This window comes from Phyllobates terribilis, unplaced genomic scaffold, assembly GCF_046119375.1.
Source record: "Phyllobates terribilis strain yellow unplaced genomic scaffold, ASM4611937v1 Scaffold_12__6_contigs__length_324123572, whole genome shotgun sequence".
In the NCBI taxonomy this organism is placed as follows: Eukaryota; Metazoa; Chordata; class Amphibia; order Anura; family Dendrobatidae; genus Phyllobates; species Phyllobates terribilis.
Genome location: NW_027362772.1, coordinates 290,224,633 through 290,242,140, shown reverse-complemented (window position 1 = coordinate 290,242,140; position 17,508 = coordinate 290,224,633). Strand labels below are relative to the sequence as shown.

The 17,508-nt window shown below is 48.0% G+C and overlaps 1 protein-coding gene across 4 annotated transcripts in view; it reads right to left on the bottom strand.

The window, feature by feature from the left end:
- Positions 1–17,508, bottom strand: part of LOC141172699 (uncharacterized) — an 86,188-nt gene that overhangs the window by 66,890 nt on the left and 1,790 nt on the right. The window contains exon 2 of one of the 4 annotated variants that reach the window (XM_073657144.1): positions 9,151–9,775. The exons of the other annotated variants lie outside the window; for them this stretch is intronic. Within the exon in view, the coding sequence (XP_073513245.1) occupies positions 9,151–9,775 (625 nt within the window). The remainder of the gene's footprint in view (positions 1–9,150; positions 9,776–17,508) is intronic. 4 annotated transcript variants of the gene reach the window in all.

Here is a 17,508-nt window from a genome sequence, read left to right as displayed (position 1 = left end):
CCAGAGGAAAACGAGGAGCGAGCAAGCCCAATAGAAAACCACAGAAGTCCCATATGGAAAATTCACAAACTATGAAGATTTTAAATTTATTATATACTGAATCAAGGTGAGCTTGCTCTTTTGAGTAAGGGTCTAAATGTTGTCCTTCCCAAAAAATTAACATTAAGTAGACATTTTACCATCAAGAAAGGTTCGCTTGAAAACAAAACAACCCTGCTGGATGACAATTTTATACATCAGGATGTGAAACCCAGTTCCAACTTTTACCTCATACATCACAGGGGTCATGTCATCATCTCGATACTTTTTTCTCCTTAGTAGCAGAGGAATTTAATATTATTAAATCAATACAGTTCGGCACAGACAACTTTACCGCTACAGAAATAAAGGCTGTTGAATCCTTGAAAACTAATGATAGCATTTAAATCAGACAGGCGGATAAAGAGTGGTGGTGATACAAAATACCGCAGATTATGAAATCAGGTGGGAGGATGACTTTTTGTTCATGACATTGGATGTATAAGCCTCGAATTCAAATATAGACTATGACTTGGGTCTTCAAGCCATAGAATATTATTTATGCACAAATCCCGATATTGGGTCCAAACAAAATTTTTTTTTCTTAAATAGAGTTCATATTGAAGCATGTTTTTCATTTCAGGGCAAACTGCATCTACAGCAACTTAGTATAGTGATGGAGACTCAAGTCTCCCTAAGTTTTGTAAATATCTTCATGGGGCGATTTGAGTCCTTATCACTCATTACATATGACGTTTATAGCAATCATATTAAATATTATCGTCGTTATATTGTCGATCTCTTATTCTTTGGTGTGGCACTGTTTCAGAAGCTTCTCAATTTGTTTAATTACTAAATAACAATAGGTGGGGATTTTCCTTTACCGCGTATACCGCAGAGGATAGAATCATATTCCTAGATCTAAAGTTCCGTGTAAACAAATCCATCATGACTAAAACACATTTTAAACCTGTGGATTGAAATGGTTATCTGGATTTCCATAGTGCACATTTTCCCAAATGGAAGAAAAACATTCCCTTGAGTCAATTTCGCCATATCAGTAGAAATTGCATTTCAACAAAAGACTATGCGAGTCAATCTGAATTATTATAAAAAAAAGTTTTCTGAAAAAAGGTACCCTAAAAGAATTATAGAGACAACTTTCCAAAAAAATCTAGAATTAACCCAAAATGATTACTTCTGTACTAAAGAAAATATCAAATAATTATTAAAAAAAGAACATAATGATGGGAATCATTGGAAAGATAATTATATTACAATTTATAATAAGGGTAATCAAACTATTCAAAAAATTCTTAAAAATACTGGTACCTTTTGAAAAAAGATCCTATCTTAAAAAAGCTCATTCCAGCAGAATGAAACATTACATTCCGTAAGGGTATCAATGAACACAGACATAATACTAAAAACGTATTTTGAAGCAAAGTGTTTCACGTCATCCTGCTATCAAACATGAATATAATTTTGACGTGATTAAAGTTGCACCCTTTGAACAGATAAATAGTGAAAATCAAAAGAATCTTATTGGATATACAAATTACAAAGTTTGCATCCTGATGATTTAAATGATGTGGTGGAGCAAGTTTAGTGTGTATATAAGTATTCTTTCATAATTGTCATCCACTTTCTGAAAGATATTTACCCACATCTTTTTTCTGCGAGGAGGCTTTTTTTTAATGAAAAATGTTTTTTTTTTACAGCAGTTTGAGCCCTTTGAGCTTCCGTAGCAAATTTCTCAATATTACAGAACAGTTACTTTTTTTCCCCCTTGTTTTTAGGCTTCTTTTTCACTTGAGAAAAATGTGGCTATTTTATAGACCTTGTGCTGATTAGTAATTTTTTGGTTAATTTTTTTCTGTGTAAATGTAAATACATTTTTGGGTTATTTTAGTTTTTTTTGTTCTTTCATAAGTCCATATCTCTAAAACTCTTTCGATTTTATTTATCTGTTTAGGATGTAATATTACTGAGAATAATCAAACCTAAATACTGTACTTTTTTTCTTGTTAATGATTAACTCCATCCCTTTCAATTGGCTCTCCATTTCATCTGCATACCCCTGAGGAAGGCTGTTAGAAGGCGAAACATGTTTTTATTCTGCTTTTAAGATAAAAAAAACCTTTTTTTTATTAGAGATAATTTTGTCCATACTCCATTTTTTACTTTCCCACTGCATTAGCGCCACACTCCTAGTTTTCATACTGCTATCACGCGCTGTTGGAACTACACTGGAGGAACTTCCTGCAGCACACCAGGATAGTGCCTCTCTTCTTTTTCCTAATGGATTTCCATCATTTTTATATTACTGAATGGGTTTTTTTCTCACTTTTTCTCGATCTATATATTACAAAGAAAGCCCAATGATACAAACGTGTACTGTGTACAATGAGTACTTGGTAACACTTTCTCCTGTTGTGCGCTATACAGATGTCAAACATTTGTTACCAGGGTCCCCCACAGATTACAGCTGATTACTGGGGTCTCAAGCAACAGGACACCATGTGTTTATTTCATATTGAAGAGGATTCTTAACAAAAAGGTATTCTGAAATGCAAACAAGTCTTTTAATCCCATTTTAGGGGATCTTAAAAAGCCAAGAAACAAATGGTGGCATTGTTCAGTAAATGTATATTTAATTAGACATTTTGTATTACAGGTTAAGTAGGATTTTACATATACATGATTACTCAGTGATATTACTAAAACCAGCAGGACTGAAACATACTGCAATATTTTAGAATGAAATTGAAGATTATTTACATTTACTATGGCCACAGGATATGGCTTTATTCTGGAGAAAGGTGCTTGTCCCAAAGGTGCGTCTGACATTTTTGGCATCTGTATTGCAACCTGTTAGCAAAATCCTAGACATGTTACAATTTACAACACAACCACTATGTGGAGGAGAGGCACAAATGAACATGTATGTAATATACAGTATATGTCTAGCTGAGAAAGTTAAGTAATGAGACATGTACATGACGTTAAAAATAGACAATTACAAGACAGGTGACAGTAAACACATTTAAAGGGTTATTCCTACAACCACATTATTTTTTACAAAGTAGATGCATACTTGTTGTTAATATACAGACAAACCCAAACACAAAGCTTATTTCTAGCAACTTTGCTCTTTTTTCATCTCTATCTGACCTTCTGTGTATCCAGCTTCACATACAAAAATAAACGGTCCTATTCTTATCTGCTTAGAATTTCCCAGTAGCACCCTGCTTCTCCTCAGTACTTCAGACGCTCACCTCACTCTCATGTGTGCTCCTGATGAGCCCCACCTATCTGGGTTATCATCAGGCTAATCTAAATGTGGAATTCTGTGCAATCTCTGCTCCTGTACAGTTCCCTGTACAGTTTGACCAATGTCATCTTCTGCCGTCTACATCAGTATAGCTGCTAATGTGGTGTTACATAATTAGCTGGTTCTAGCCAAGCTTAACTCTCCTGCACTTCTCCACAATGGCAGTGCAGTGCTGTGTTTGTTGCCTGCTGTTGACAAATAAGTCATATCAAACTGCAAATGGCGCTACGTTGATGCATATGACGCGCCCCCTGGGCCATGTTCAGGGGATACCCGGAGCCGGATCTGTATGGGGGTAGTAGTCCTTGTGGCGGTGACCCGGTCCGTGCCCAGGGTGTCAAACTAAGTGGCAGTCTATGGCAGTAGATGTTATTAAGTGTCGACTACGCCACCCGTTGAGTGCGGCTTTAAAGCCGCCGCTGCAGAGCAGTCCACTGAGGCCGGTGGTATATGTGCAGCAGTGATGGTATAACCCCCAACGGGAGGGGTATGGCCTCAGGGCAGCAGGTGTAGATGATGGGGGTTGTGATGATGCAGAAAGAAGATTCAGAGTCAGGAGATGCAGTTCAGGGTTTTTACTTACTGGTGTTCTTGTGGTCACTCTGGCCTTGAGTGACCACCCGAGCCGTGCTGCGTCCACCAGGTCCTGGACTCGGCCAACCCCCAGGCAATTCCGGAGCGTGGTCCTGAGCTCCTTTCTGACTCTCCCTTCCTCTGGCCGTCCCCACCAGGGATCCACTTTTGGCCGGCTCCCTCGGGTCTCTTGGTGGTCAAGCCTCCTCTGGGCTCCCTGACCCTATGCTTGGTGTGCCTTTCTAGTGGATTTGGTGAGGGTCGTGGCAGATCCAGACCACGACCTCCGGTTCCTGGCTAAGGGTTGCTTCTGCCTCTGCCAGCTTGGGATTCGGTACCCGTGTCCGCCAACCCTTCACCCTTCTGTCCTTATTCTGGGATCTTGGGGTTCTCTTCTTTCTTTCTCTCTGGGTCCTTCTGACTCCTCTCTCTCTCTCTCTGCAGGCCTTGCTCTGGAGCTGGGCCCAGCCGGAGCCACAGCTCCCTGTCAGCCCTTCTGGCTGAGCTCCTCTGCTCTGCTCCTCTTCTGACTAAAGACCCTATTCTAAGATGGTGCCCACCTTATATACTCCCTCTATGTGTGAGCCCAGGTGACCAGCACCCAATGAGCTCCTAGCTTTACCCAGACTACTCCCCCTATCTGCCCCTACACTACTGGGATGTTCCACCCCCCTCCCACTCCAGCCAGGGACAGACGCTGTCGTACCTGCACATATACTGGTGGGAGTACCGTTGTTCTGTCCCCCGGAAATGGGATGTATGTAGTGCATGCAGCCTACTAGCTCAGTTCCACACTCCATCCTTACCCGGGAGTGGAATACCACACCTCTGGCTTGAGGTGTAATACCCCTGTAGCAGCCGAATCCTCAGGGTGCTACATTCCCCCCTGGTAAATCACAGCACGTCCTCGGGCTGTAAAAGAATAAAAACATCCACAAACATACAATTTTTTTTTTTTTTTTTCAAAAACATCATAAACATATAAAACAATATATATATTATCAGCATAAAACTTTTTCATATAAACATTCTTGTAAACTCTCTTGTTCCTCCGGCCACGGTGCAACTTGTGACCGGGTAAAGTGCGCCAGTCTCCTGTAGAAAAACACAGCTTTCCTATAAAACCAATAAGGGGCGCCTTAGAAAGCGCAACTATATACAAGGGGAGGTATGGCCCTCTCAGTCCTCGGCCAGGTATTAGGGAGGAATGACCGCTCTCAGTCCTCGGTCAGTGGGACTAGGGACACACGGGTTAAAGTTCACTTTGCTGGTCCCAACGGGGACTATAATGGTAACAGTTCCTGTACCCCGACGGGTAACTATGTACAGTCTCTTTACCGTACTTTAATGACGGCGTACTCCTGCTCTTTCTTCAGACCCGTCCGGGTCCTCTTGCTCCTCCTCACACCGCAGCTCCTCCTCCGTCAGGCGATGCACATGGAGGGCGTAGGGTCCTTTGGCACACTTGTGCCGGGTGAATGTGACCTCGTCCCCTACATACAGGTCACGACCTCTGTGTCCCTCCGACAGATGGCTTTCTACGTCTCTGCGGGTGACAAAGACGTCGCCGGGGGTGTGATGATCCCTGATGAAACCCCAACCATGCTGCAGTTGGAATTTAATTACAGTCCCGGTGGCACGGGGACCGTGGGCTGCACGGGGGTTCCTCCTGGTCCGGCTCTTCTGCTCTGCGCTCTGGATTTGCAGCCGCTGCTCACGGACCCGCCTCTCTCTCCTCTCCCGGTCGAAGACCTCTAACTGCTGCCGGCAGCACTCCGCACGTTCAGCTGCGGCCGCCCGCGTTTCTTGGGTGAATCCCATGAGGTCTCCTCCGGTGGGGTCCCACGCAAACTGCGCTTCCTCCAACGAGAGTGGGGTGATCTTAACGGGCTTCGGAACCGGAATCAGGGGCTCATCTAGGGGTCTTTCTTTTTGGAGCTCAAGTTGGTAATACTCCGGTGGCCATATAAAGGGCTGCCCATCCGGGCAAGTGTGCTGGGCAAACAAGTCTTCACCCAGGTGCGGCACTCTAGATGTTGAGGGCGCGGTGGTGGAAGCGGCGCCCGGGTTCACCAGGCCTTGCGACCAGGCTTGGGGCACCCTGAAGGTAAAGGGCACCGTGAAGACGGCGGCGCCCGGGGTTACTTGGCCCAGCGACCAGGCCGGTGGTTCAGTGGAGGTGGAGGGCGCTGTTGGTACTGCGGCGCCCGGGGGCACTCGGCCTTGCGACCAGGCCGGTCGTGTTTCCTGCTTTGCCGCGCTCAGGGTTGAGGCGCGTGACGTCACAGGGGTCGCAGCCGCGGCTTCTGCTTGAGGCCTTGTCTGGAGCGGTGACGGTGCAGCGACGGGCACGGCAGGGGGAATTTCGGGCTCTGCGACGGGGAGCTGGGGCAGGCTCACGGTTTCTCGTCTCGGGGTAGTGACGTCACCTTTACCTGCCTCCGTCCGTTCAGCTCCCTCCTCGGCGCCGTCTCCGGCCTTCACTCCTCCTGCACCATCCTCAGAGGCGGTCTGTCTCCTCGTCTCGGGTGGCGTGCTTCGCTGGCGGGTTCTTGTCTGCAGGGCCATCTCTCGGCTCCACTCCGTCAGCGTCTCTCGCTGCACCTGGGCCATCCTCCGTGCGAGGCGCTCCAGCGCGGTCTGCGCACACTCCCGGTCTTGGGGGAGCTGTGCTAGGATCTCCACTAGGCCTAGTGGGGTTGTTGCTTGCAGCAGGCTCCTGACCACAGGGTCGGTGCTGCCTGACTCTCCCTCCATCTCCGGGTACGACTTCTCTGGACTCCTCTCCAGACTTCTTGTCTCCGGGTGCGCTCTCTCCAGACTCCTCCAGGCTGCACCCATCTTCGTTCTTTTGTTCTGTCTCCGCCCACATTGAGGATGGTCCCGGGGCAACTTAGTGATTGTCAGTTCCAGGGGCAGTTCTCTCACGCTGATGGACACTTCTATCATCACAGTCTCTGTTAGTGGGGGCGGTTTCTGCTTTTGGCGCCATTCCTGGACCTGGCCCACGATGGGAGGTGGCCTTTTGCCACCCTCTGGCATGCCCATAATGGCGTCTGCTCTTCCAAGGCGGGAAATCCTCTGGAAATGGCGGGAATCGTCTCCCAGTGGCGGGAAACTCCGTGGATGGCGGGAAAAAGGCTGCAGATGGCGGGCAACCGGCGGGAAACGATCCGTGATGGCGTCCGATGGCAGGGACCCTCTGGAACCGGCAGGAGACTTCTTTTTGAGGTAAATGTGAACTTTTCTTCAGGCACGCAGTACCCGGTGGTTGCGGGCACGTGATCCTGCCGACTACGCCAAAGTTGACGGGCCATGTTCAGGGGATACCCGGAGCCGGATCTGTATGGGGGTAGTAGTCCTTGTGGCGGTGACCCGGTCCGTGCCCAGGGTGTCAAACTAAGTGGCAGTCTATGGCAGTAGATGTTATTAAGTGTCGACTACGCCACCCGTTGAGTGCGGCTTTAAAGCCGCCGCTGCAGAGCAGTCCACTGAGGCCGGTGGTATATGTGCAGCAGTGATGGTATAACCCCCAACGGGAGGGGTATGGCCTCAGGGCAGCAGGTGTAGATGATGGGGGTTGTGATGATGCAGAAAGAAGATTCAGAGTCAGGAGATGCAGTTCAGGGTTTTTACTTACTGGTGTTCTTGTGGTCACTCTGGCCTTGAGTGACCACCCGAGCCGTGCTGCGTCCACCAGGTCCTGGACTCGGCCAACCCCCAGGCAATTCCGGAGCGTGGTCCTGAGCTCCTTTCTGACTCTCCCTTCCTCTGGCCGTCCCCACCAGGGATCCACTTTTGGCCGGCTCCCTCGGGTCTCTTGGTGGTCAAGCCTCCTCTGGGCTCCCTGACCCTATGCTTGGTGTGCCTTTCTAGTGGATTTGGTGAGGGTCGTGGCAGATCCTGACCACGACCTCCGGTTCCTGGCTAAGGGTTGCTTCTGCCACCCTTCTGTCCTTATTCTGGGATCTTGGGGTTCTCTTCTTTCTTTCTCTCTGGGTCCTTCTGACTCCTCTCTCTCTCTCTCTGCAGGCCTTGCTCTGGAGCTGGGCCCAGCCGGAGCCACAGCTCCCTGTCAGCCCTTCTGGCTGAGCTCCTCTGCTCTGCTCCTCTTCTGACTAAAGACCCTATTCTAAGATGGTGCCCACCTTATATACTCCCTCTATGTGTGAGCCCAGGTGACCAGCACCCAATGAGCTCCTAGCTTTACCCAGACTACTCCCCCTATCTGCCCCTACACTACTGGGATGTTCCACCCCCCTCCCACTCCAGCCAGGGACAGACGCTGTCGTACCTGCACATATACTGGTGGGAGTACCGTTGTTCTGTCCCCCGGAAATGGGATGTATGTAGTGCATGCAGCCTACTAGCTCAGTTCCACACTCCATCCTTACCCGGTAGTGGAATACCACACCTCTGGCTTGAGGTGTAATACCCCTGTAGCAGCCGAATCCTCAGGGTGCTACACATATGGCAGAAGATATTCCTCTATCATATGCATCAATAGAGTGACATTTACAGGTTGATATAACTAATTTCTCACCAGCCAGTAGCACACACAACTCAACTAATTTTAGCCCGTTTACAGCCTCCTCTGGCAATATATCTCTTCTTTTAGACCACTGTGTATACAGCACTTTCCTCCAGTATATCTCTCCTCTCAGTCCCCTGTATATAGCCTCATCCTGCAGTATATCTTTTCTCTCAGTCTCTTATATGCACCTCCATCCTGCAGCAGATCTCTCTTCTCAGCCAACTATATACAGCCTCATTCTGCTGTACATTGCTCCTCTTATTTACCAGCACACAGGCACAATGTTGCTTCCTAGTATGAGATTTTTTCTGTAATGAAGGTGGCGCTTATCCTTTTTGTGAAGCTCCATTCTAGACACAGCACAGCTATGCTTGCATGATGCCTGCTGAGAAACTACACTGCGCATAATCAACCATAAGCTGAAACCACTCCTTGGCAATAAAGCCTTGAGAGCAAGCCTTGGGGAATGGGGGCTTGATATGTTCAAAACTGGGCAGATTTAAAAAGGCGTTATATTGGTTTGGCACAAATTAATAAATATACGTATACATTATTCCAAAATCCCATAGTGATTTTGGGAATAACCATTTAACTAAGAACACAGGTACAACATCCATCACTTTCGTCACTTTCATAACTTTCATCCCTATTGTAACTTCTATAATTTTCGTCACTTTCACCACTTTTATACCTTATGCAAGGGTCCCTTATGTCAATTTCGTCACTTTTATCACTTTGGTAAAGTTCGTCGTTTTGTTGACTTTCATAACTTTCATCACCAAAAAGTCTTTGATATATTCCAAGCAAACAATTCAGCTCTTCTAAATGTTGTGGAGGGGCTTTGGCAATGCCAACCAACTTGATTCTTCTGGGATCCCAGACACAATCCTCTTCCAGCCCACTGGGGACCATACCACAATATGGTGGCACCCAGGCGGTATCATAGCCATGTTCATGCCATGTCACCTGCAGAGGGTGATCTTGATAATTAATCTTCTTTACCTTGCCTACACTTACTCTGAGCTTCAGGACAACCTGATTTGATTTGTCATAAAGGGGATATCTCAGAGCTTTGTTTATGTCTCTGCTGACGTAGACCCCTGGTCCCAACATTCCATCTTCAGATTGCTCAAATCCACCTAAAATAATGTCTTTAGCTGCAGAATATGTGGTTCCGTGGTACATCACATAGATCCTTCCATCTTCTGGCAGATCAGAACCATTGAGAATGACTTCCTGAAATCCAGGCAAAAGTTCCTCTCTCCAAATATCTTCAATGTAGTTTGAAATATATCCAGAGTAAAGTGCCATGATTACTGTAATAAAGAAGGATGATCCGGTGAGTAATAGGGCAATATATAGTCTGTAGGCTCATAAAGTCTTCTAAAACCACAGTTTTTTCCCCTTTTTTTGTGGTATGTCTCTTCATTGAAGTGTGATCACCTTCATTTTTCAATACAGTTTAAAAATGGTGTACCAAACTATCTAATCCAAAGGTGTGACTAAAGGACATGAAGCCTATAGATGGCTGAACACATATACTAAAAATTAAAGGGGTTGGCCACTACTTTTCTAGAGATCAATACTTGGTTGTTAGGAGTGCGACACTTGACACCCGGCACCCCTGATGATCAGCTGTTACCGGTAGCAGCCGGAAGTTCTCAGATGCTTCCGAAACATTGCTGCTCCGTCGTAGTCACACCACCGCCAATCAAATACTGATAATCTATTAATGATAAGCCATCAATAAAAAAAAGTAGTGGACAACCTCTTTAAAGATTTCAGATTGTGTACTTTGGAATATGATAGAGCCCACTCCCTCTATAAAACTTTTTAGGTGCTATTGACACTGTTGACCTCAGCGTCTATAGCGTAAACTACCAGGAGCGTAAGTATCTCTAAACCGAGTAATTACAGCAGGGGCCTGACTGTCAATCACCATTTCGCACATGTTTATGTACTTGGTGGGGCCTTTTGGGGCAATTTATCTAATTCTTTGCACAACTCTTTTTAGCTTTAAAAAGCATATTTGAGCAAAATTTTTTTTAAAAAAAATGGCAAGAAATGTTGGATAAATGTCATGGATAAGTGGGAATTAGAAGGAGTACCCTTGGTCTACCCCCACCCCTTTAAAACCCAACCTAAAATTTCATACACATATTTACATACATATTCACAATCGGCACACATACATAAAATATACACATGCTAATACATTGCATGCACATTTACATACATAGTACAAACATGCAGGTAAGCATATATAAAGTACATACATACACATATCACATGCATATTCAGAATCACATTTTTATGATGCACTTGATGACACAACCTGTCAATTTTTATTAATTAATTAATTAATTCATAGCTTTAACAGGTATACTATTTTTATACATAAGCTTTGTGGCACCCCAGGGGGTCTGGTTGCCACAGTGGTAGTAATACCATGTTTGGGAGCAAACCAGGAGTTTCCTGGTCAGGGAACACACTACATGCAACACCTCCTGCTCCAGACCAGAAAAGGATAAGATCCTGCCCTATATAACTGGATCTGGAGGAGGGGTTAGTTGAGTTCAGTGTGAGGAGTCTGATAGGACACTAAGGAGCAAGGAGCTGAGGACTGGTGCTGGCAGAGCTTGTCCTAGCCGGAGTAGATACTGATAACCGGACACCGGAGTCCGAAGCTGTGGGACCCTTCAAGCCCAGCAGCAGATACCGCAAGGCAGGAGATTGCAGGTCCCCTGGCCCAACAGAAGCCTGGAGGCTCAGCCACACGAAAGGACCAGTACCGCCACAGAGTAGCGAGGAATACATGGGATCCGAGTCGCCAGCCATACGGGTGAGCACAGCACGTCACACTCAGGGACGTGGGCTACAACACGACTATAAGCGGGATAGCCAAAAGAGTACAGTCAGAACGGCAGGCCTACAACTCCACCTGGCCAGGGGAATTCTAGGATTGCTCCCAGACTGACCAGGCCCTCATCCCTAGCAAGTACTCCCGTTGAGGCCTATATAATTGCCACCAGTAAAAACCCTGGGACTGCACTACAAAGACTCCGTGTCATCATCACTGATCCAGGTACTATCACCACCATCATCCTCTCACGCTGCCCTGAAGCTACACTCTTCCTGTGGGGAGTTACACTACCTTGCTGCACATATCACCAGCTTCAGTGGACTGCTCCGCAGCGGCGGTTCCCAATAACCGCATTCCACAGGTGGCGTAGTCTGACTATTTAAACCAGATACACATAGACTACCCTGCTTTGAATGCCCTGGGTCACAGACCGGGTCGCCGCCATGGTGATTACTACCCCCAGCATCTACAAGGCCCGGCTCCGGGTATCCCCACGGCCAAGGAGGCACGTCAACTTTGGCGTAGTCGGCAGGATTACGTGCCCGCTACCACCGGGTACTGCGCGCCTTCACAGACTGTGTCGCATACCGTGGTGAAGATTTCCCGCTATCTGCTGACGTTTTCCCGCCATTGTCAGACATTTTTGGGTCGCCGCGCGGGAAGAAGAGGGGCGTGATCGCTGAAAACGCGCGAAGTACAAAGCCCCGCCCCACGCACTGACGCAGCGCCAGGTTCTGGAAGGAGCCACAGTGCATGCTGACGTCAGACGCGTGAGACGCCAGGTCCTCGACGGAGACCATCGCCTGCGGAACTGCTGCCTATGGAAGAAAAGAGAAGGAAGGTAGGCCACGGTTCACTAGGGGGGAGGAAGACGCCCGATATGGAGGGAACTTCAACCACTGGCGCTGCCGCTGTACTGCCATTCTCCATGCCATATATACCGTGAGCGTTGTGGTTGTCCCAGTACTCAGGAGAGTCGCACACCCTGAGTGACTTCAAGGAGAGACTCAGCAGTTTATTTAAAGTATACCCCCTGTCCAAGGAGCAGAAAGTGAGCATCCTTATAGGCCAGTTGATTGGTGCAGCCCAGAGAGAAGTAAAGTCCTGGTCAACCAGGGAAAAAGGGACTGTAAAAGAGATACTGGCCCGCCTATAGGACACTTTTGACACCCGTACTACAGCTGAGATAAAGATGAAGTTTTATGGGTGCAAACAACGGGCACAGGACAGTGTAAGGGACTATGCTTTAAACCTGCAAGAGGCGCTGAGGGCCATCAAACAGGTAGACCCTGACAGTGTGCGTGATGAAAACAGACTGTTAACTGAGCAATTTATAGAGGGTTTACTGTCCAGCGCCCACCGAACCCAGCTGCGCATAATGGCCCTGCAAAACCCTGACTTGAACTTTGCTCAGTTTAAGGACAGGGCCATCCGGGTGCTACGAGAATCAGCACCAGGTGGCGCTACAGCTCACCGCCGCCCAGCCATCACCTACCACCAGGAGGTGGCACCCTTTTCCCCAGAGCCTGTAGGAGCTGATGCACAGACTCTGGACAATGCCCCATCTACATACCTGCACCATTAGGTCCAAGAGTTAACTAAAAGTGTAGCTGCGCTAACCAAACTGTGCAGTCCTTGCAGATGTCTCCCAAAGGAAAGATCCAGCTGGCTTCCAGTCCGGAGGACGTCCCGTGGCGCCGACAGAAGAGGATTCCACCATCCAGAGGGAGGAACAGTGACCGCTACGACCAGGACAGACAACCCATCTGCCGCCGCTGCAACCAGCCAGGACATTATGCAAGGTACTGTCATTTAAACGAGCAAAACCTGGGGCAGAGGGCCAACACCCAGGCATAAGACCACCAGGCCCATCAAGCTGGCGAGACAAATATGTGGGAGGACGACCTGTCCTACCGGTCGTGCTGGACGGCTTTCCAATGAGTGCGTTGCTGGACACTGGATCCCAGGTGACCACCATCCCCTACATTCTTTTCAAACGGTACTGGACCGACTCTGACATCACTCGCCGTCCAGATGAACATTTGAGCATTTATGCCAGCAATGGTCAACCTTACCTCAGGTGGGGTTCAAAGACCATAAAGGTTGGCAAAGTCGAACTGCCAGCACAGGGACTGATTATTGTCGACATTGATCGCCGAGAAAGCCATCCCATGATAACCTTGGGCACTAATGTCATTGAAAATTGTCTTGCAGAAATAATTGTCTTGTTACAGCAGGTTGCGGACACCGCCAGTTCCAGCCAGCAGCGGGTTCTACAAAGAGAGATCAGAGCCCTGATGAAAAGACAACAGGTAGAACTGTCTGGTGGTGAGATTGGCAGTGTTAGGATGAGTGACCCATTCCCTATTGCCATGCCCCCAAGAAGTGAAATGCTGATATGGTGCCGGGCAGCCATCGGTCTAAGGGGTAGAGATTACTTCAGTAAACACCCACTCGACTTTGGGAAGGTAAAGGGGGTTCAATACCATATCCCCACGGGAAACCATCCACCCATTAAGGAAAGGTACCGGCCTGTACCGCCAGCACACTACCAAAATGCCAAAGGGATGTTACGAGAGATGAAGGAGGCTGGGGTAATAAGAGACAGTTTTAGCCCCTGGGCAGCTCCATTAGTTCTTGTAAAGAAAAAGGATGGCACAATGAGAATGTGTGTAGACTACAGGCAAATTAACTGTATAACTCATAAAGATGCGTACCCGCTACCCAGGATAGAGGAGTCACTAGCTGCGTTAAAATCTGCTAATTATTTCTCTACTTTGGATCTTACTAGTGGGTATTGGCAGGTTCCTGTAGCAGAGGCGGATAAGGAAAAGACCGCATTCACCACCCCGATGGGCCTCAGCGAGTTCAACTGCATGCCATTCGGGCTCTGCAACGCCCCAGGAACCTTCCAGCGGTTGATGGAGTGCTATCTAGGACATAAGAATTTCGAGACAGTCCTTCTGTACCTGGATGACGTCATAGTATACTCCAAGACGTATGAGGATCATCTGGAGCACCTGGCGGAAGGGTTTGAAGCCCTGGCTGGCTTTGGCCTGAAGGTGAAGCCATCAAAGTGCCACCTGCTGAAGCCCAAAGTACAGTACTTAGGACACGTGGTAAGCGCTGACGGTGTAGCATCAGACCCCGACAAGGTCACCGTAATCAAGGACTGGCCGAGACCTTCCACCATCAAAGAAGTGCGGCAGTTCCTCGGGTTGGTAGGCTACTACCGAAGGTTTATACCAGGCTTCACCAAGATGGTGGCACCCATGCAGGACCTCCTGATAGGCCAGTTCAGAAAGGCCAAGAACCAGAAACTGCCATTCAAATGGGACAAGCTGGAAGATGAGTCCTTCACCAGGCTGAAGATGGCTCTCACAGGAGACGAGGTCCTGGCCTACCCTGATTATGGCCAACCCTTCATCCTCCACACGGACGCGAGCAACGTGGGACTAGGAGCGGTGCTGTCCCAGATCCAGCAAGGCAGAGAAAGGGTGATAGCCTATGCCAGCAGGAAGCTCCGGCCCACAGAAAGAAACCCAGAGAACTACAGCTCCTTCAAGTTGGAGTTCCTTGCCATCGTCTGGGCTGTGACTGAACGCTTCAAGCATTATCTCGCTTCCTCCAAATTCACCGTCTTCACGGATAATAACCCGCTGACACACCTGGACACTGCAAAGTTTGGTGCCCTGGAACAAAGATGGATGGCCCGACTGTCTAATTACGAATTCACCATCAAGTACCGGGCTGGGCACAAGAATGCAAACGCAGATGCACTGTCCCGAATGCCTAACTTGCCAGACGGGGGAAAAGACGCAGAGGAGCTGGAAGAGATAGAAATCCCCGCGTTCCACCGCCATGGGATAAAGCAGTGCTCCCATTGTGTGAAGAACAGGTGCTCTGCCAACAGAGAAGCCACGTTCAATCCATTGCCCCACCATGGATGGGCAGAAAACACAAGACAGTCACCCGGCTGTTCACCTAGTCAATGAGTTGCTGACACAAGCTGACTCATACCCTGATTCAGATGCTCCAGAAGAGACCAAACAGCTGTGGAAAGAAAAGAGCAAGCTGTTCATCTATGAAGGGAAGCTGTGTCGAAGAACTGTCAACTCCCCGACACATGAGCTGGTCTGGCAGGTGGTAGTCCCGAGGCGAGATGCGTCTATGGTCCTGGAAGCATACCACGATGGAGCGGGACATTTCGGATGGAAGAAGCTGAAAGTCCTACTACGTGAACGGTTCTATTTTGTTGGCATGAGGAAAGCAGTCGAGAGGTGGTGTCGAGAATGCGGACCATGTAACCTGAGAAGAAAAGACCGTGACAGCCAGAGGGCTCCCCTGCAGCCCATTATCACCAAGCAGCCACTCGAAATGGTAGCCCTGGACCATGTGAAGCTATCCCCAAGCAGGTCAGGCTATGTCTATGCTCTCACCATCGTAGACCACTACTCCCGGTTCCTGGTAGTAGTGCCAGTCAAGGACCAAACGGCTCAGACAGCAGCCAGAGCTTTCCAACAGCACTTCTGCCACCCGCATGGTTATCCAGAACGTGTGCTAACTGACCAAGGTCCGGCCTTCGAAGCAGAAGTATTCCAGGAGTTCTGAAATCTGTATGGCTGCAAGAAGATCAGGACAATGCCTTATCACCCCCAGACCAACGGGATGTGTGAAAAGATGAACCAGGTGGTGATAGACCTACTGAAGACATTGCCCCTGGAGGAATGCAGTCTGTGGCCAGAAAAGTTGCCAGACCTGGTGGACCTCTACAATCATATCCCAGTGAATTTCACCAACTGCACACCAGCTTACCTGATGAGAGCGAGACCTGGTAAGCTGCCCATCGACCTGGATATGAGAGTCCTGACACCAGAGGACGCCTCACCGGATGCAGATTGGGATACTGAGCGGCAACAGCAGTACCGCAAGGTACAGGAAAGTGTTGAAAGAAGTCTGTCCCAAGCAAGAGAAAGGCAGGAGAAGACTTACAATCAACATGCACCTGCTGTTCCCCTGTCACCTGGAGAGCAAGTCCTAAAGAGGAAGAGGCGACTCCACAAGTTGGATGACCAGTGGGAAAAAGAGCCGTACACCATTCTACCATCAAGTCATGATAACACCAAGGTGTGCTTCATAAGTAAGGACGGAGGTGAGACAACAGCAACAGTTTCCAGAGACCACCTGAAGAAATGTCCCGAGCAGCTACAGCATGCTGAAGAAGGCCAAGATATCCCTCAACGCGCAGAGGAAGTTGAAGAAATGGTCAGCACAGTACTCGAAGAATTTCCCCGGTCGTGGACACAAGTAAATAATGCAATAGTTGTGCAAGTCCTTACATTTCTCCAACCAGCCCCTCAAGAAGCTGTAGAAGTCCCAGTAGAGTTGGAAGAACCACTGGCTCCAGAGACAGAAGATTCCTCATCAGCAGACCAGGAGAATTTACCCTCTGCTAGTAGCGAGCCTGTCGTACCCACGGTAAGCCAAAGGATCCGTAGGAAGCTGCCCAACCTACCAGAGACACCTCCAAACACCTGTAATGAGGTGAACATTGAGCCCACCACGCCAGGGGTAAATACAGGGGACCAAGGTAGAACACAGACAGTGTGTTACGCAGGTCTACCAGAATCACCAGAGGTCAGATTCCTGCTCGTTGGAGAATTTAAATGTAGCTATAACTGTACTATTGCAAATGTTATATGTGTGTATTGAATGTGCTTTTCCAGTTACCCTACAGGGTCCAAAAAGACTTTCAGGTTATGGACAATGGATAACCAAAAAACTTTACCTTGCACATGGAAAGTGCCCCTTTTGTGCCAGACCACAGAACAGAAACCCGTGGAGGTGGCTGAAGACGTGGTCCAACATCCGGATCATCAATGCCCTGTAACCACCCCTGGGCCTCCGTGGAGGGTTTGGGATGGGTCCCTCAAACTACATCTTCAGTGAAATGGACACCTGGTTACGGATGATACCGTGACCTATAAAGACTGTAAAGTTTGTAATATTCTAATGTACCTTGTATTTACTATTGTATTTGTTACCTGTTATTTTTGCAAAATATGTTCAGTCCTGGAGTACTGAAATTTACTAGGGGGGAATGTGGCACCCCAGGGGGTCTGGTTGCCACAGTGGTAGTAATACCATGTCTGGGAGCAAAACAGGAGTTTCCTGGTCAGGGAACAC